General features: G+C 34.7%; 1 protein-coding gene across 2 annotated transcripts in view; it reads right to left on the bottom strand.

Annotated features, from left to right (window-relative positions):
• ASAP1 (ArfGAP with SH3 domain, ankyrin repeat and PH domain 1) overlaps nucleotides 1-21,576 on the bottom strand; it is a 166,174-nt gene that overhangs the window by 47,804 nt on the left and 96,794 nt on the right. For both annotated transcript variants that reach the window (XM_075141157.1, XM_075141158.1), the window contains 9 exons: nucleotides 20,856-20,985; nucleotides 19,995-20,080; nucleotides 18,808-18,883; nucleotides 17,899-17,985; nucleotides 10,752-10,852; nucleotides 10,264-10,333; nucleotides 7,789-7,876; nucleotides 6,653-6,701; nucleotides 1,181-1,344 (listed from right to left, as the gene is read on the bottom strand). In XM_075141157.1, the coding sequence (XP_074997258.1) occupies nucleotides 1,181-1,344; nucleotides 6,653-6,701; nucleotides 7,789-7,876; nucleotides 10,264-10,333; nucleotides 10,752-10,852; nucleotides 17,899-17,985; nucleotides 18,808-18,883; nucleotides 19,995-20,080; nucleotides 20,856-20,985 (851 nt within the window). The remainder of the gene's footprint in view (nucleotides 1-1,180; nucleotides 1,345-6,652; nucleotides 6,702-7,788; nucleotides 7,877-10,263; nucleotides 10,334-10,751; nucleotides 10,853-17,898; nucleotides 17,986-18,807; nucleotides 18,884-19,994; nucleotides 20,081-20,855; nucleotides 20,986-21,576) is intronic.

Below are 21,576 nucleotides of genomic sequence, written 5' to 3'. Positions count from 1 at the left end.
TTAAATAGTCTTTCTTCATAAAAGATTAACCATAGCATTTTCCAATATGTAAAATAATATTATGTTGTAGAAAATTTAAGGAACGCTGACTAGTCCAGCAAAAAAAAAAAAAAAAAATTGCTGTCATGGAGGAGATCTGCATGTAATATTTGAATAAATCTTATACTATAATGCTACATAAGAAGCAAGACCAGTTTCTAAGGAAAAGAAAAAGCTCCAGACATAGTTTGTATACATACATGTCTTCAGATTTCTCTCTTCCTTCATCTTAAATAGTAACTGATAAAGCATTAAGTCAAGAGTTTTAAAGCAGCAAGCTGGGGTGCAGGAATGAAGCTTAAAACTTCACTATAAATTACAAGATTAATGAGAACTGTAATCCAAAGTTTCTGTAGCTTTACATGATGAAATAATTGAATGAATCAATTCCAGGATTTGACATAATTATAGTCCACTTTGCATTTTTATCTAGGTATTTCTTATTTGGATCAGTACTGCGTCAGTAAGCAACTTCAAGATACATACTATCTACTCAGCTCCAAATCAGTATCACCTTCTTGATAGTGTCTCTTTAGATGTGAAAGCTGTAACAGCTGCCAACTACCATATCGATTCAGTAGTTCTATGATAAGTTGACTCTTCTCAAGCTCTAAGCGACATACAACTGACCTGTAACTCTGTACTTCTGAAGATACAATCTGATAGGATTCCAACTCTGGGTCTCACTCTTTGCACAAGATTACTTATTCCGCCTCTGAATATTTTTGATACTGCAATTTCAGTAGTCCCATGCCAAGATAAAACCTCAGAGTAAGATCCTGGCCAGGTCAATTTTCCACAATCATTGTCTAAGCATTACTCACTTCTACTTAGTAGCATGCACAGGATCAGTGATGCCAAGCAACTTCCATTCAAGTGCAACAAGCATCTAGAGACAGTGCAACAAGAACAGTTCAAACTCCAGAGGGGCTTGAACTGCTGGAAGTAAGCACAGACAACACACAAAAATATTTTAGTGAATTAAATGGAACTAATGTATGAAAGTCATATTTGTTCTTTTAAAAACAGGTTGAAGACTGATCAACACATCACTTAGAAAATTAGTTTGCACTTTACAAACACTTCTTTAAAGAAATTACTTTGCTCCCAACAAGTTGATGACATTAACAAATTGAGATACCTGGTGAGCCACAATCACAACAGACTTCATTTCCGGGTAATCTCTGTATGTCATCAATAATGGCTTTTGTCAGATCCTCTAAACTGTTTTCCCCTGTGCTCTGCTCTCCACGGAATGCCATATTTAATGCTTCTTCTTTGCTGTTAGTCAATACTGATATCCATCTAGCACAAGATAAAGACCTTAATGAAGATCTGCATTTGCAAATACAAGTTAATCTATAAACTATAGAAAGCTTGCCAGGAACAAAATATTAGTGGGAATATAGGGAAGGACTGTATTGTGGGAGAGACTGAGTGGGGAGAAAGTGAGAGATGGAAAGGGAAGAATTGAGAAAAGGTAAGTAAGAATGAGAAAAGACAAAGAGAAAAAGTCTTAATTCTAATGTCCCTTTGGTGAACAATTTTAAAGTCAAAGCAGTATAGTTCTCAGGTTCCTCAAATAAGCAGAAGCTGTGGAAGAGAAAGGGTGCAATTAAGCTCCTGTAAATTTAACTGATTTAAAAGTAGATGCCTAAGATCTTCCTGAAGTCTCCATTGTTAAAGGAGAAAATTATAACCCCTACTTTCTCCACTGTGCATCTCTCTCTTCATAGAGGAGACAGCAAGCACATTTTGAAGTGTGTTGATGTCTAGTTGCCTTTCAAAATGCAGGTCTCAGTGCACTAATCAGAGTCAGACTGTAATGTCCAAATTAATGAAAATTGCCATGGCAACAAATGGGGTAAGGAAGAGAAGATGACAGGGGAGTAACGATATCGACAGCCAACAAAATTTTAAGAGCAACTGTTGACTGCAACAAATCAAGACTCTAATGATATTTCAGGCACTAGTTCCCCCCCCCCAACCACTCTGCAAGTTTTTGTTTACACAATAATGTTTTAATTAAAAACAAACAAAAAACCCTCTCAGTGGCTGCTGCCCTACAAGTGGAAGTAAAGAGGGGAAAGTGGTTATACTAAGGACAAGCACATTACAGATGCAGTGTTACCTAATCTAGAAAAAGAGCAAGTTAAAAAAAAATCCTGCCAGGTATAGTGACTTTAGATGGTTTTAGATCTACTGCAAATACACATTTTTTTCTTTACACAGAAATATTTTAAATTAGCAGTGTCCTCAATCTCCATTTCCTGTTTACAATATCACAATTATCTGCTATCATCAATCTTCTGAAATGTGCCAAAATGGCTATGGTCATCTAAACAAATTAATAGAACTTCAGATTGAAATTCATAATTTCTCACTGAAATAATAATGCAAAGATAAACTTTAAAGGATTTCAGAATGAAAATTATATAAATTAAAAAAAAAGTATATAAAATTGCAATACAGATTCAGAGCCTGAACTGGTATATGGGCACTCTATATTATATACTTCACACACATACGTTTTTAAAATTTTTATGGGCAGAGAACAATCTGAGAACTTGTATTTAAAACAAAATGCTTAAAAAATTATTGAAAAAAATCAACCTTAAAAATAAAAGACAAATTGAAAGATTTGAAAAGAATTTGCTCCATAGTTTACATGCTGAAAACAAATATATTAAAATTAATTTCTCTCTCTAGCTCTATGATACTACATAAGAACCCACACTAGATGGCATTCTTCTGCAATTTTTCTGATGAAATCCAATGTTACTAAAAAGTAAGAGCCAGCAGTGTCTTGCTTCTAATATTATAGTAATGTTCTGTTAAACACAGAGTAAAATAATCATTAAACTCAGACAGACAACATTTATTCTGACATTCGTTGACAATTTCTTTCAGGGTCACAATTTGATTAGTTTGTTAAAAATGAAGAATTTGAATAAAACTCAACTATGCAGTAACAACTAAAAAAATTATTAGGTGCAATTAAAATAAACACGACATGATTGAGCCAGCTGTTAGTTTGATAGATTTCCATATTAAGAGTTTCTAAACTGTAACTTATTTTGGTCGCATTTCCTCAAGCTAGAAGGAACGCACTGTCCAAGTCTGCATGTCATTGGTGTCATCTGCGAGACAGTCAGAGCAAGAGGCACCACAGTGTCAGCTCTTCCCAGACATCAGCAGCAAGGCCCATTTAACACAAGCACAATAACAGACACATTATTGATGACTAACGCCATTTATACAAGAAGTCCCCAGTTGGTCACCAGACCTTCCTGGCAGGCTGTACACTCAAAAATAAACAATTCAAATCAGTAAACATGGTATATTAACTCAGTGTCAAAGGTTTATGAAAACTGTCTTATGACCGCTGTTCTTCCCCTTTTTTCTTATCTGCGCTAGTCTTCTTTTTCTTACCTTTTTTTTTTTTTATAAATACATTTGCTTTATTTCACCAGTGTCAAGCTAACAGTCAAAAAACTTCTAGTAATACTTCGTAGTGTTCTTTCAAATAATTTAAAAATTACTCAAGTCTCACAGAATTGCTTTGTCTTCTATCTAATACAATAAGACAGGTTGTTCAGTCTTCTACTACACCACTACTTCTGCATCTCCGCAGTTTCTTGTGGTCCTTTAAGGCATTTTGTTTGCTGGAGATTCCCACCTTTGAAGAAAATCATGAGGCTAAACAAAAATCTGGCATCATGGGTGACTTCTGGATCCAATGAAGGCAAATGAAGTATTTATTAACCTCCGGTGGACTAGACTCTCAGATTCCTCTTATTTTTCTTCAGTATTTCTAAGCCAATAAAAGCCCTCCCAGAATAACCAGGCTAACAGTTTTTTTGGTTTGCAATAAAAATTTATCTCTGTCTCTTCTGACAATCCCTATTGCAACATTGCTGTTTCCAGGTAAATGGATAAACAGAACACTAGCATAGTAGTTTTCAAGCTTCCAGAAACAACTTTTTTGTATGGAACAAGCACCAGATAGTATCAAGATCTTCCAACTCAGTCTTCCCAAGGTAGAAAATGTCTGAAGACTGTTGCTAAACACTAGACTGAAGTCAGATCTGTGTTTCTTCATAGCAAAATTTCTGAATATTATATTTCTGTTTATAATCCAGGTTTTTCCTACAGAAACGGATATACTCTTGACCTTCAAAAAGAGTAGAAAAGAACTAAAAGGTCATGTCCAGAGTATATTTGGCTCTATCCACAATTATCAAAAAGTAGAAAGCATCTATTATTGTATATGTTAAAAAAAAAAAAAATCTGGGTATTTTAGAGATCTGAGATTACGTTTTTTATAATACACACATAAATACACACACACACACACTTCCCCGCCCTCCCCCCCCCACTGTACTTTATCTTCTAGAAAACTAGTAAAATCCACTGAGAATTCTGAAGGACAGTCAAGCAGTAACTGAAGGTCAACAGACAGGTGGCTGGATAAGAATCAAGAAATGCTCTGGACTAAGGGAAACGTTCGAGGGGAAGGAGTAACAGACCTATAACAGAATGTAGGAAAAGAAAAAAAGACAGAACAGGGGCAGGACTAAAACTGGGTGGACAAAACACAACAAGATGGAGAAGAAAGGGACGAGGGGGGCACACATATGCAAGTCAAGTGGAAATTGGAACAAGAGGATGGCAACTCCAATCGAAGAGCTGCGTCACATAGTTCCTGCAGAATGCTCTTAAATCAACGAGGTTGGAAGTCAAAGGGTGCTGTTCACATGACACCTTAGATAATAAAGCTATTTAGGACCTACTAGTGGCTGCACAAAAAAAAACAGAACCTTTGGTTGTATTGTAGTTTTTCATCAACACATTAACAGTCATTCTGGTTCATGAACTTCAATTAACTAAAGATACTGCACAGATTTTCCTAAAGAAAATAAGTTTCCGTGTGCACCTCAAAGTACATACCATTACTTGGGTCACTTAAGTAATTCTCTGAAACCGAACACTTGTCTGAGTAGCATTACAATACCTTTTTGTTGGTGGATTACAGTGCCAATACAGCCAAAATACACTTAGCATCTATTAGTTTGTCTGCATGTATTCCAACACCTGGATGCAACTAATGTCTCTTTAGCTAAATGAAACTTTTTAAACTTGCAGCCACATAAAAATATTCCAGTACGAGTCATTTTCTCAGCCACTGGACTTGAAGTGATAAATCAGACTTTAGTGGTAAACAAATGGGAACTATAGTCCTAACAGGTAACAAAACCAGCCTGGAATTCCAAAACAGTCCAACAGGCAGCCAGCTAAACTAAATTTATTGACCTGCCAATCAGAAGAATTAATTTACTAATGTATTCTCTCCCTACCTTGCTCATGCGTTAAGACAAAAAACCCAAACAAACTTCACCTTTTAAACCAAAAAATATAGTAAAAACTAATTTATGGCAGAGACACAAAACCTTCTGACTCATCAAGTGCATTACTGATCAGAAGTAACAGTATTTTCTTCTTGGCTAAGAAACTTACTGCAATAATTAAGTTCCAGAATGAATGCAGTAAGCATGACTAGCAAGTCAGCTTTGCACTCCAAGAGCCAACAAAGCTGTGGAAGACTCTGGAAGGAAATAGCTGCATGACAAAGAACTCTCCAGCCTTCCCATTTCATTCATGCTTTTCAATGCTGAACTGTCAATGCCACTGCCTCCCAACACTACCAAACAACTGAAATACCCTACAAACATTCCCTGTGCCTTTAAAATACACATGGAGCAACATAGTCTTCCATTAGAATATGGACATGCAACAAAAGAGCACAACAGTCCTGAAGAATGAGGCAGCCCGGAAGACTCAGGCTTGCTGCCCTCTTCACTAGTAACTTTATTCCTCGACTTGTCAGGTGATGAGCATTAAATTGCAATGTTCTGTGCAACACACTTTTGATGATACTAAGAGCAATATTCAGGAGGAAAAAAAGTGGTACATGGGTCTCAGGACAAGAAGTAGTTCTGATGTAGCAGGAAGAAAGATTGTTTTAAAGGAAATAATCTGGTCAGAAACATGCACTAATGAAACAAATTACTGGATTCTGAAGTACACAAATCTCAGAGAACTGCTTTGCTGTTTATTTCTAGGCCTACAGTAGAAAAGGTCCATTATCTGTAATTACTTTTTATGTGTTATATGGAGATCTTTTATCTATTTATTATTTTTAATTTAAAGGAAAAGGTACAATCAGGAGGAAAAGAAGTAACTGCAAAAGAGGGTTGACACAGAAGACTTAAGAAGAATTTTAAAATATTTCATTTGAACCCTAATAACCTGATCTACTATATCATGCCAAGCAACTGCACACGAACCATGTGCTGGCAGGGTACACAATCTAAATGGGTTTTTGGTTGGCTGGGTTGGGTTTTTGTTTTATTTTGGTTTTAACATTACAAGGTTTTCAAAGAGCCCTGAAGAGTGACACAAAATAGTTTACAGTTATAGATGCACAACGGCAGAAAAAACAGACAGTAGGCACTACTACTGCATTAACTGAGAAAACTATTTCCACTGTTACATGTGATTTTATACATCTCTACTGGCAAAACAAACTTGAAAAAAATGTAAACATTCTTACGCTACGTATTCCTGTTCATCTTCTGCTTGAAAGTGGTATGTTCTGTTATCTGAAATAAATAAATACATCTTTTCATTTGGCACATGATAAATTTTAAAATATCTACATATTTGTTACTAAAACCTGTTTGGCAACTAAAGCCTTTAAGAGCAATTGCTCTTAACCAGCAACGTTAATACTTTATTCATAGCATTGGAAAACAATTCTAAAAAAAACAGAGAAAGATGAAATGTATGTACTTCAAAAGTCTTATGTTTAGAAATATTAAAGAAAAATAAGCATATGAATCAAATTTTGTCCTTCTGTCTTTCAAATCTGAAACATAAGTAGCAGAAAAGGGCAAAATGAATTTGTTCCTGTTATATACTTTTCCCTCCGTTTGGGTTAAGAAACTTCTTTTTACTAACCAAAGGATGAGATATGAACTGGGTATTATCCCTCACGTTCAAAGGTTTCACAGACTGCCCTTGTAAATATAGAATGTTGGAACTGTTTGTTGTTTAATACTATATATATATAAAGACTGAAAACAGTAAGTTGATTCATCGACTTAAAAAATGTTTTTAAAATCAGACTGGATACAAATACCTGCTATACAAAATCAAAATGGGAAGAAGGGAAATCACAGGAGCTTTAACGTTGAGAAGACAAGTCACTACCAATTTTAGACAAACAGAAGCATATTTTAAAAGGAAGATAAGAGAACAAGAGAAACTGGGTTCTCCTTGTTTTCCTCAACACCCCAAATAACACTTAAAAAGCAGAACAGACAATGAAGGAAAAACAAGATGAGGCCAAAGGTGTTTTCCGTTTCCTGGTGGATATAGCTTATGCATGTTCCACTAAGCTGTTAAACATCTCTCTGAATTTAGGAGAACAGCATATATGCTGCATTTTATGGCTTGTCACAAATGAACAGTATTTACGTCACACATACGCACAAAAAAGGTTCTTTATTCATTTGTCCATTCAACCCATCTTCAAACCTAGCAGGATCTGAACACTCGCGAGGCACTGCACGTATCTGGCTACACACTTGAATTTTGAACTGTAGCCTTATTTTTACTCAAAGTATCTTGCAATGACATTTTTAGAAATCCCACATAACGCAAGATGATACTAGAGTTGCTACATACGTGATATTAGATCAAAAGACTTCTTATCTTCAGCATTTGGCTTCACCTGGCAGGTCAATAAATTCAGTTTAGCTGGTTGCCTGTTGGACTAAAAAGAAAATTTATTTTACTTTAAAAATGTCTTGATTTAGGATTATTTTTCCCTTCTAGGGAGTGGGCATGTATGATATTAATATAAAGCATGGGCATGCGTACATGTACACCCTCAAAACCCTTGAGACAAACATGACTTTCTCTGACTTGGTCTGTCAGAATGCACAGATTGCTAAATCTAAACAAAATTAAAATCTTCATAGCAATTCTTCCTGACTATTTGGAAGGGATTAAAGGAATAAACCTTAATTTAGAATATGCTAATACTGAAGTTTTTTATTGTATTTCATAAACAATGGTAAAACTATTATGCAATTTTTCATTACAGCATGCCCATATTCCAATTTTCCTCCCATTTTAAATAAATCAAAGATATAATCCTAAAACTTTAAGAGGGAAGAGAAGAGATCTGGAATTTCAGAACTTGGAATAAATAGAGCTACTAATATTCTCTGCTGTAATTAGGTTACTTGAGACATGATGTGTCTTTAAAATATTTTCGGTTTATACAGGTTTATCAGAAATCACAGAGATACTGATTTAAAGCTACTACAGCTGGCAGATACAAACTGAACATGAGATGTCAGTTAACAGTAAATACTTCTGAACTGAGTTTTGGAAGTGTTCATGTTAGAAATTGTAAACCAAATATAAGAGTAATGCAAAACCAGCAAACAAAAAAAATCTCTTAAGTGCATTTCCCACATTGTCAAATGTTTGTCAGAACAAGCTCATCAACACAATATTTTTAACACTTAAGGAACAACAATTCTTTGAAGGAGTAAATATGCAATTGGAGTCTCAGTTTTCAAAGTTTAGCCTTGAATAGGCTCTCATGATCTAAACTCTTCACCATTGAAAACAAGAAAATTACTTTCTTCTTGGCACTGTAACCAAAAAAAAGCAATTGGGCTGCTTTTATACAGCTACATACAAGAAAAGGAAAACTACAATCAATAGTGCAATCCAAAGAATTCTGTATTGGCAAGTCTTGAGCTTGAAGAGACACGTGTTTTTTTTTAAATGGTGATAACTGAATCATTACTAACCTAGGTATAAATAATTTACGTAAGTGACTAGTGACTCCTCAAAGGAGGCGAGGGTTATCTTCCTAGCCATTAAAAAAACTCCAACACTCCAGTACAAAGTGTAGGGACTTCCCTTTAATTTGCTTAAGATAGGTAGTTAACTTTAGACACTGATACTCATGGCCATCAGTGGAATTTGGGGCGGAGGGGAAAAAAGGGTGATGAAAAGGGACCATCCCCTTTGCAACAAGTTTGTGTCATACTGCCGCAAGACAGTTTTAGAACTGCCTCCACCATGATAATATTGCTGTTTCCTCATGATTTAGCATTCCTAGGAAGATACTTCAGATATATGTCTGATTCCCAGAACTCACTATGATCAAAACTTTCCAAAATTTCACAGTCTTAGTTGAAAGCACTCAAAATATTAACATATTCACTCATCTGTCAGACTCTATCAATAACATCTAATATAAAAAACTTCCCAAGTTTCCAAATTATGTGCTTCACAGATATACAACAATCCTTAAGAGCAAAACCAGTTGAAGTATTAATTGAAAAGTTTATTCAATATATTTGCCATTTTCTTTTCAAACTATTGATAAATACATTTAAGTATTAAATCAACTGCCATAAGCTATAGCAGTGGGAAAAAAAAAAAAAAGAAAAATTTTAGAAGGTTAAAGAGTTCACTTACTTCATACAGTCCACAGGAATTTTTGAAATTAATTTCAAACTAGCCTTTATTCTCATTCTCTCACTCTGATTAGTTGAACGATTTTGAGTTTTTTTACAAAATTAATGCGTAGGCATTAAACTGTTTTAAATAGTTAATGTCCTATGTAGAATAAAACATCTGTAATACAGACATCTATGTATGAGCTAGTTATTGGTCTTCCAGTACAGTCAACAGCCAGAATTGAGTTTATAACAAGACATCCGACCAAATCTACCCAGACTCCTTTGACTACATTGACCACCTCTCCAGTGGTTAAGAGAGAAGTCTGCAGGATCTTGCTCTGATGCAGACAGCTACATTGTAGACACTTCATTTTATTCAGATGAATCACATCCCATATCTCAAAGGTATAGTAAGAACAGGTGTACCGCTCCATTTAACCTGAAGCACTGTTCCCACTAGTGGTCAGCAGCAGACAACTAGGAAAAATTTTAACAGAGCAAGTATAACAATACTTCCCTAAATCAGTCTCCAACTTCTGATAATCCACAGAACTTCAACAGTTGGAAGCAGAAGTGGCATTTTTTTTGTAATAGCAGATTAACACCAAGAGATTCACCGGGAAAGGATAATGTTAATTTATTATTTTAATAAAAAGGCATAAAAATAACTTACCGTTGCATGTGATATGGTAAGAATTCCATTTTTAACAGTGCACTTTCTTCTTTGCCATACTTTCCTTAACCTACATAAGAACACCAAAAAATTCAGTGACTAGACACGATTTCAAAACACGTTAATCCCATTAACGTTTTGAGAAGATTAGCCTTGAGAAACAAACAGATGCAGTCAAAATTTTACTAAATGCCTCATCAGAAGTAACGTGGAGATTTATGGTAGGTCTTAATCACCTTTTAGAGACTTATAAAGACAATAGCTTTCTTTTTAATTGACTTTTTTTTTTTATGATTGTTCGTCATGCTTTTTATATTTGCTAAATTCAATTCAGATCTGTGTTCAGATTTGAGCTGTGAAATTCTTGAGTACTTGTGGCACGTGCATTAGGGGAATGTGCCTTAAGCACCCACAGTAGAAAACAATAAAAATCAGTGCAGGAACATAGTAATAGTTCTCACTATGTATTATGCGCTCCAAGAACATACCCATCACTCTTCTTTAAAAGATAACCTTTCTTCTCACTGCCATATTCCTTATTCCCCTGAAGCTGATGCATACTATATCCTCCTTGCCTGCTCTGTGAATCCTAAAAAAGGGAAAAACACCATTAACGTTTCCTGATGTGCACAGTAAGTTTTCCTAACCTTTACACCTATTTTACTTTATTTCTCTTCTCTACCACAACTTCAGAAATTAATAAAGATTTAAAAAAAAGAGAACTCCTAATGCATGTTTTACATCCATAGGAGAGCTTGCTTTTACATCACGTGATCTTGAACTAACTGCATGTTCAAGATTCAATTACTTCATTAGGTGTTTGAAGTATAGTATGGATGCAAATATGCATATCAAAATAATGACTTCTTAAAATATAGAAATTTAATATTGCATAATCTTATAATCAAAGAGTAAAAGGCTAAGATAAAATTTCAAAAAGAAAGCAACAGAATATAGCATGCATATATACAGAAAAACACATATATAAACAAACAAACAAAACCAAATGCTAATAATCACTATTTTTTTTTAAATCCAATTAAAAATATGTACATAGTTCATGAGTTTTAGAGAATGAAGTCAACTGAAATAGCTTTTGGCCTGTCCTAGTGAAACAATTGAGTGAAATGGATTAACTTGTTATAAGCATATCAGAAAAAAAATCCCCAAAAGTTCATTAAAACATTGACTTACTCTCCTAGACTTCGATCACGAAAGGCAAAAGCAATAGAAGAAAGAGAAAGCAAATAATTTAAAACAAGAATTATTGGGTTTTTTTAAAAAACATGTTCCTTGAACATAAATTTTATAGCCCTCTTATCTAGGAAAACAATTTTTCCCCTTTCTAACAACACTACTAGAAAGATGACAAGAATTACTTTTTTTAGGCACACTGGTGCTTTTTCTTGTCAAGTAACAAAACATCATAACAAAATTATGTGCAACCTTGCATGTATAACATTAGCTTCATAAAAGCAACTAAGATGACTACAGGATCAAAGTTTACTAAACATCTCCAAGTTTTTATTACATGTAAATTGTCTAAAATGATAGCTATATTGTATCCTCCACCAAACTGGAGTTAATTATGAATTTCCATTGAAAGAGATCAGGCCTAAAGTTAACTTCTAATTTTTGCAAATCTATATAAAAAGGTATAATTAAGGACACATTGATACAGAATTAAATGTAGCTGTGAAACAATTATCCGTGAAACAATTATCTGCTAAACATCTGACAAAATTCCGCAAAAAAAATCCAAAGAATGGGAAGTTCAATTACTCCCTTGGCAATAACCTTTTCTCTTTCAAAGCAGTTTCTTAAAATTTCCACAACCAATACATATTGAAGATTATTCCCTCCTATTTTATTCAGGGTCCTTACAACTGTTTTTCATTTTGTATCAAATTTGGCATAAGTGTTTAGAGAAAAGTGCTTTGGTAAAACTGGCAGTTATGGTTGGAAGCAGCATGAAGGCTGCTATGTGCAATGTGCTGTCAGCAGTAAGTGTTCCAAAGACCATATCAGATGGAGATTTGGGGAAATAAATCAAAATGTAAAGAAATAGTTAACAAAACAGACACAAAAGATGATTCTAAAGACTAGCTACGTTCAACGTAAAGCTGTTAAGTTACATTTGTACTAATAATTAATATACAAAAATAAGGAATAGAAGCCTGTATTAAAGGCCTGGTTTCCTTTAAAATTTAAGCTTCTTAACATATAAACATTTTTCAACATACAAAATAAATACTTTACACAATTAAAATTACACTAGTATCCCTTAAAATATTTTTCCCCAAAGCTTTAAACCTAGTCATTTTACAAAATCAGATCATTCTTGCGCAAAGTAACAGAAATTGCCGTAACTTGATAACAAGAACTACATAGTGGCAACAGGAGACACTGCATGTAACAGAGCCATAGTAAATTGTACTTCCCACAGCGAAGCTACAGCACTGGCACTTCTGCGTAACCCAAAATTCAAAGATTGTCAAGATGTGCTCTTCCAAGAACCAGGTAATTGCAAAGATTACAGTAATAGTTTTTTCACCAATGAAAGGACAGGTATGCCAGCAAAATGTGTGAGATGTCCATAATGCTAAATAAGCACCTTGAATGCATGCAACAGTAAAACAGGAGTTGCATTATGAGACCTTGAAAGTGTAGGGAATGAGGTTAGCTCATTTAGTATATTAGTGTTTTTTCCTGAATGAAAGTATGGGTGCTGAAGAGTAATTTTTCCATACGTATTATTTTTAATTCAAAGAGGTCCTAAATGCTTTAATAGATTTAACAGCCATGCAGGAATCTCTTTTTGTCATCTGTGACAGCAAGGCAGTCTGAGATGGGTAGAAAGTCTCACTTATCTAATGGCAACTCTGAAGAGGTTAAAGGTGGCAGAATTTACAATTTAGACAGAAATCACTAGTTTCAACTTCCTTCTCTTGCACAAAGAGTCAAAGAAAATTAAAACTACACACAACCAGGGCCTCAATTTTATTATTTCAAACTGTTTCCCTGCCAAAGTAATTTTTGGTAAGAATATTTCTGAACCTTTACAAATCCACCAGAGAAAATCCCACTTAGTTCATGCTCTTCAGTATTTCCATTAATCCATACATTTTCCAACGGTGAGATTATAATGCACTAATACAAGGGGGAAAATGTATTCTTAATCACAACCAACCAGGCCATCTGTCACAGCAATAAAGCCCAGCTTTACGTACTTGAAGATTTGGATATACACAATGATGGAGAACTGACTGGGGAAACTCAGGCTATGTGTCTTCAAGTTTCGTTGTCACTTCACTAAGGAGTAATGAACGCTGGCATGCTATTTCAGGATTAAAACACTGAATACCTGAATAACAGACACATTGTTTTATCAAGCTCCTCGTATCTGCCATCATCATTACGCTCTGACTCATGTAATGTAGCAGAATCACGAGTGAAAGTCTTCATGTTGATTTTGAAAGAGACACTTGAACATCAATGTGAGCAAATGGTTATTTTATCCAAAATGGTGGATCCTTTTACTACATCAGATCTCTCTCTCTCTCTCGTGATTTGCCTGAATATCTGAGAATCACAACATTGCTCCTTTTCCTTCTACGACACAATTTCAATTATCTTCAAGCCAAACACTTTATTTTTGTATTTATAACTTTTTCTATAGTTATCATACATATACACACACAGTTTTTCAAGAGTCCTAGGATCTGTCTACACAATAATTAAAGTCAGAAAAGTTGCATAGTTTATTTTGGTGATGCCTGAGAAGCTACTTTATTACAACATGTATCTAAGTTTCAGAATTTGACTTGTTTAATTTTTATATTTTAAATGAGGTTACTTTCCACTGAAACAGAATAATTTTTACTACACATGCAGGAAATAGGTAACCAAAAAACCAAACATTACATTTCATTTAGTTATTCTACTTCTGTTGTGGTTTAGGCTGGCAGGCAGCTAAACACCACACAGCCGTTCACTCACTCACGCCCTCAGTGGGATGGGGGAGAGAATCAGGGGAAAAAAAAAAAGTAAAATTCATGGGTTGGGATAAAGACAGTTTAATAGGACAGAAGAGGAAGGGAAAATAATAATAATAATAATGATGATAAAAGAATATACAAAATAAGTGATGCATAATGCCATTGCTCACCACCTGCTGACCAATGCCCAGCCAGTCCCCGAGCAGTGGCTGCTGCCAACTCCCCCAGTTTATATACACTGAGCATGACGTCATATGGTATGGCATACCCCGTTGGCCAGTTTGGGTCAGCTGTCCTGGCTGTGCCCCCTCCCAGCTTCTCACTGGCAGGGCATGAGAAGCTGAAAAGTCCTTGACTAGCATAAACACTACTTAGCAACAACTAAAACATCCGTGTGTTGTCAACATTATTCTCGTGCTGAATCCAACACACAGCACTATACCAGCTACTAGGAAGAAAATGAACAATATCCCAGCCGAAACCAGGGCCTCATAATACTCTGTGAGCAACTTTTGAAACTTGACTTGTACTGTATGCAGCCATGTATGTACAATACACGGCACCGAAGAAGAACAACCTGTTCGTCCTACTTCATTTCCAAGAACCGGCCGATTACCAAGTAGCTTGAACTTAACAACATACGCAGCAGCCAGGAGAGAAGGAAGTATTTTTCTTTGCTTCCCAGATAATCAACTTGTGGAAGAAAAAGGTAAGTGAAAAGAGAGCAGGTCTTGTTCCTCTGTGTATTGGGAATCGATTCATAAAAACACTTTAGAATTTAAAGCTATTTCTAAATAGCTCTTGAAATCTGATGTTTTCTGTTCAACTTTTGGGGGTGAGGATGGAGAACGAGCATTAGTTATGTTCAGAGTGATTTAGATACTAGGGAGATTACAAATGTAACGCATGTATGGGAAGCTCTGGAATAATACGGAAGAGATCTAGTAGGTCCATGCGCACATTGGAGATGGAAGGAAAAAAAAATACCAAACAGAGCACTGGCAAAGACTGTAGAGCATGCAATAAGGGAAGACTGAGTACTAGAAAGAGCTGGCAGGTCTCACAATAAATTGGGATCTACTCAGAGGTGCTCTGTAGTATTCCTGTCATCATTTGTGACATCAAAGAAATTCTAAAAAACACGTACAGTGTGTTGTAAGGTTGTGTTGTCCTTCAGAGCGATGGGATTAAAAACGCAGGGAGAGGAACAGCCTTCTGGCCAAGGTTTACCTGCTATATAACGTACATCTACATTACGAAAGCACACATAGGCAAGTATTCAAAATTAAAAAAACCACCACCACCATACTGTAAGAAATGACTCATCAATCATTCCTTATTAATTGTGATTCCACCTGAAATAATTTACTAACTTCAAGCCATTTATCTACATGCAGTAGCCATCATCACAATGTGCTACCTACAAAATTACATGAAAGCCCATAAAAATACTTACTTGCCCTAATTACTGAAGGCCTATTTTTGAAGAAGTTCCAGAAGAATTCCCGGAAAGTAAAGATTAGTAAGCTTCATACCACATAGGGTTAATGAAAACTACTTTTAAGAGTATACATTTAGTATTATATATACTAGAAAAATCAGTGCAGCTTTTGTACAGAAAGGTTACGTCTCAAAAATCTGGAGTTCTCTGAAGAAATCAGTAAGTAGATACACATGAGAAATCAGACTGATACAGTCCACCTGGACTTTCAACAGGCACTTAGTGTTCCTTATGAAATGGAAAGAATTACATTGCTACAGGACAAGAGGAGAAGTCCTCAGATGAGCTAACGAGTTAAAAGCAGGAACAAACAAATGAGTTTCATAGAAAGCTGTGCCAGCACATGTGGTGTCTAACACTAAAACAATCTGGAAAAGGGTGAACAGTAAATGTCAAAGTTTGCTAGATGGTATTGAATTATTCAGAATACCCAAGAAAGGCTGACTGAAGAATTTCTGAAGGACCTCACGATAGCAACTAGACAATAAATGACAGGTGAAGATCAGCATAAACAAATGCAAAGTGATGCAGAGGGGAAAACTAAGATACTGTGAGTTAACTAATAACATTCAGAAACAGGATGATACAGTTATAGCTTTACAGCTGGTTAAATGTTACACATCTCTTTCTCTGCACTAAACACTGGTCAAAAAGCAAGTCAATGTTAGGGCTTATATGAAAAAAAAAGATCAGAAATGATCTAGTGATGCTATCATAAATTCACAAGCACCTCCATCTTGAGTAGGGTATGCAGATCTAAAAGTTCAAAACAAATAAAAGGAAAAAGATTTTTCCACATAACATGTAGTGATGGTGGGAAAGACACAGCTGTAACAGAAGCGGATAATTTACAATGCTTCAAGAAGCAACTGCACAAATTCAAAGAGGGGAAATCCATAGGGTGGTGGAGAGACTGCAAAGACAGTCAAACTACTAATGGGAGGGTATTCTGGGGAAGTATCGGTGTTTATTGCCCTGCATTTTACTCTAAACATCCATGATTGATCACTGTTGGAAACTTGGCTGACTGAGTACATCTGGTTGTAAATTATATTCTTATGTATATCTGATATTAGCAATACTACCCAATCATATACATGGATGATCATATATATATGCAGTAAAATAGCATCTGTCCAATGTTTAATTATAATAATAATAATAATAATTCATATTTCATAATAAAGATTTAATAAGCTGAGTAGACACCTGGCAAATACTAATGTTTTATTTACCTAAGAGAAAACTGAACAGAGGGTAAGCGATCTTTTCCTAAAGGAAAGTCACCCCATTCCCCTCCACCCCACCACCCCCAACACTCAGCCTCACCACGTGATATTTAGTATTTCTGATTCTCAGGCCCTATGATTTGGAAAAAGTCACAATATTATCTCAGGTAAACATTGTGATATATATTGTATCCTATCTCCTAGTTCAAGGAGTATTCCAGAACATCTGCAGTGAACATTGCATGTTCCCTCTTCACTTCTGATACCAGTGTAACTGATGATGTGTTTTTCTTTTTAACTGCCCTGTCTCAGCCACTTCTATCTGGCTGACATACAAACTTCCTTCCTTATGATACAGTATTAGCAAAAGGGGTTTGGGAGGGAGAACATCATCACAAAATCCATGAGTTAGCAGATGAATAGTAATACGGAAACCACACGTTTCTCGTTCTGGCTTACTCAGGATCACTTAGGTCAGGAAAATCCTGAACACAATCTGGCTGGAGGATGGCAAGACACAAGACAGACGTGTGCATCCCATCCCTTTATATTTTTTCCTGAATGCTCATTCTTTCTCATTGTCAAGGATAGGATACTGGGCTAGATGAAGCATTTAACTGATCCATTACAACTGTTCTTATAGTACATTAAAAAAATACATAAAAAATATAAATTACATAAAAAAAGGAATAATTTCTTTTCATATGTAAAATGTAAATAGAAAATTAATCTAAAACTATTGTTTGTTGGTATTTAGACATTCTAAATATTAGTTTTGTCATAATGTTCAAAGTCCAACTCTTCTGAACCAATAACTACACAAATTGAACATCAATTAAATGAATTTCTGAATACAGAATTCATAAATTCACATTATCTCTGAGAATAACATGTCTAAATTATTTACCTCCTTCTGATCAAGCTGCAGAGAAGATTTTATCAAATCACGAAGAGCAGTGAGTTGCTTCTTTTCTTCATCTTGTGTCTGTTTTATCTATGGAAAGAAATTGCCATTATACGCTTTCTGGATGCAAGTTTAATTTTAATTTTTTATGCATTCCAATATACAATTTTAGATGTCGTGAGCAACCAGCTCTACTATTCTGTGTTTTGTAATATTTGAGTTTATTTTCATAGACTAGTCCATTCTTATGTATTCACCTTCTATGCATGTATTACTTGAAAAGCAAGCCACAATGAACATACAACTTCGCATGCTCTGTTCTGTTACGCTTTAATAGTTCACTACATCTAATGTAACTTAATTAGATATATTAAATAACTCCAGTAAGCTCAACAGATGACTTAAGGAATTAAAATACAGTTTAATTTAGCCACAAACTGCAATAGCAAATGGGATTATTGTAATTCTCATTATAGAATACAAAAGCACTTGGGTGACAAGCGAGCTTTGATTCCACATTATTACTTGCCTTCCATGAACATAAGTTAATTCATTCAAAAACTGGTGCTATCATCAAGCAGTTTGTTGTGGAAAAATGAAAGTGGTAGCTAAAATTGGTGCTAATAATGTAATCTGATTCAAAGATTCCCACTTTAGTTTTATTTTAATGTAACATTAAATTAGTAGTAGAATGAAAGCTGCTTTTCCTAATAACAGTAAAAACAGAATACAAAGTTTAAGATAGTCAAGATGTTTTTTCCTCAGTCTAGCTATATTCAAAGTTTCAAAGGACACACTTTTCATTTATAAGATACAAATGAAATATACACCCTTGTAGTTATATCTAAAATGTATTCATATAAATAAAATATTTCCATTTTCAGACATTAAACTACTTATAAGTAAACTTACATTATATAAGTCAGCAGCCAACTTTTCAATATATTGTTTAAGTTTATCAGCTGTTTTCAAGCCATCTTGGAAGAAACTATAATGAAAAATACCTGTGATTTATCAGGAATACATATAATTCATAACACAAAGTAGACTGTCTTGCGGAGAAAAACCGCAAAACCAATAAAACTTATCCAGCTCCTCCCATGTTCAGAAACCCAAAAAAAAAAATCTGTCCCAGTGTGAACTGTTCTACTATCAATCTAACCGCATGATAGCGCAGCTTCCACATCCCTCTAACGTAATATACTTCAGAAAGGTCAGACAGTTGCATTTCAGTCCAGAAACATTTAATTTACTTTGCTGATTTAGTCTCACTGTATAAAAATATGATGAGCCAAATAAGCACTTCACATGTTAGTATATGAAATGGCAACATATAAAGGGTTAGGTTATAGATAAACAGAAGTTTAACTCCTATCCTCAAGTTTTTATCCCAAATTAGAAATCTGAAGGAAATCAATTGATATTCATCACTATGAAGCTTTTTTGTTTGTTTGTTTCTTTCTTTTGTTTGTTTTTGTTGTTGTTGTTTAAAACCCTTCCCAGAAAGTATGGTATCTTTCAGCAGTGGAGATATACCATTGTGACTTTAACAAATACCAAATTAGAGAGAATATAGCTTAGCTTATTTTTTTTCACTATTAGTCAACATGTTTCCCCTTGGTAATTTCTAAATCTCTTTCCTGTATTTAACTTAAGTAAAAGTTCCTGTATGTTTGCCTCTGTGTTTCTACCGACAAAGTCCTACCTTACCAGTTTCACTTCAAGGAATTTCAAAGAAATTACTGGCTTTCACAATGGTTTTAAAATTTACATAAAAAACTAAAAACTATTAAATAGAATAAACAAGCTATTTCTAAAATTACATTCTAGATCTATGCCTCAGGAACAAAAATTAATTTTGCACACAACATGCAGGGTTTTCCCTTGGTCTCTTTCTCCATCGCTCCCCTGCCCCACTCACTCACTTTCATACTCTCTACTGAAAGACTACAGCCTAATAAAACGAAGTTGCAGACACTTGGCAGATTACAATTATGATAAAAACTCCTGATGTAACCAAAACAAATACAAGACAAAGGGAAACAAACACTTGTGTAAAAAAGAAAATTGTACCTAAAGCTTAAAAGCATTGCACTTACTTGCATTGTGCATGGTAATACTTAATAAGGTTCTGCAGAAGGTCCACACCTTTTTTTGTCTTGATTTCGTTAACCTTAATAAGATACTGTATAGAGAGTGAAAAACATGTTGATAATCATGCCTCACAACCTTCAACAGTTTTCAATCAATAAAACATCATTTGGTCAATGAATTAATTATCTCTGTGTTTAACCTGGATGCTGACTCATAAGCCAACAGTTCACCAAAGTTAAGCCAAATATAAAACAGAACAGTTTATTTGGCCATTCCTAAAAAATTCAAATCCCCCCAAACGTAAAACAAATTCAGGAAAAAGTTTCATCTTTTACAATTGTCTGAAGATGTGCCTTTTTTAATGCTACTGCAGTAATTACCGAAATATTCTAAAAATATAAATACTATGCAATTTAAGGTATTCGCCACTAAAACGTAATAAAGAGAACTATTAATATAAAAAGCAGTTTTATGGAACTAACATATCACTATCATTTATCACTTTATTAGAAATTTTAGAAGGCTTCAGAAAGCATACTGGAAGAAAGATATCAAAAATACTTCCTGAACTGCTCAACCATAAACCTGAAAAAATAAGAAATATTTCCATAGTATATTTTCAGCCCAAGAATTTTCAGCATAATAATCTAAAACCAAAGAAATGGAATGAAACAAAAAAGGAAGCCACGTTTTGTACAGGGTTGCTAAAATAATTATTTTTATATTGCTGTTCCATGTGACATTGAAATAATTTCCTCCCTTCACCCCCATTAAACAACGAAGTAGATTTCACCACCTTTATGTAAGGCCCACACGGTACTTTTAAGTTATGGTATCATAATTAAAAGCTGAAACTTGTTTCTTACTTCACACATCTGTAGCTGAAATAGTCGCCTTTCCTTCTCCATTTCCTCTGCTATCTCGGCTCCTGTTATTTCAGTTCTTATCATCCCATGCTGTTTTGCATGTTCTCTTTTTTCCTTTTCAATTTTTGTACTGAAATTTTAATTAGAAAACATTTTAGAGAATTTATTCTACTATCATGTGATTTAGTATTATTTATGGGGAAAAAAAAATCAAGAAATATTAAAGAAGCCATTCTGAAGATGAGTTCCTCTATGATACCAAATCCTATTATTTTTTTTTTTTATGTTTCCAGAAGTAATGGAGTCATGAAGCTGTCCTTCCTTCCTTTCATCCTTTAACTCTTTTCCCTAGTTTGTGTGCTACTTTGCCGGGGGGGGGGGGGGGGGGGGGGGGGGGAGGAAAAAACCAAACAAAAAACCTACTCATTCTTTCTGTATGATGTGCTCCATAGCCTTCATCTTTATATACTGCAGTGGAAAGCATACATATAAAAAACTACTGACTTGGCAGAAAAATGGCAGAATAACTTAATCAAATATGTTTCATGCTCGTAAGGCAGAAATTAAGAAAAACAATAAGCCAACGTATGAAGTTTACCACCTATGCTAAATGACATGACTTCCAGTAATTACATTTTCAGAGAAAGCCAACACTGAAATTCTGAAATAGTGAAATGCAAATATGGAACTAAGAGGCCATCCTGAGACTTTAATTAGAGCT

The sequence above is a fragment of the Calonectris borealis genome, chromosome 2 (genome assembly GCF_964195595.1).
Source record: "Calonectris borealis chromosome 2, bCalBor7.hap1.2, whole genome shotgun sequence".
Classification (NCBI taxonomy): Eukaryota; Metazoa; Chordata; class Aves; order Procellariiformes; family Procellariidae; genus Calonectris; species Calonectris borealis.
The sequence above is the reverse complement of the archived record's forward strand: the minus strand, read 5'-3'. Positions and strand labels throughout refer to the sequence as shown.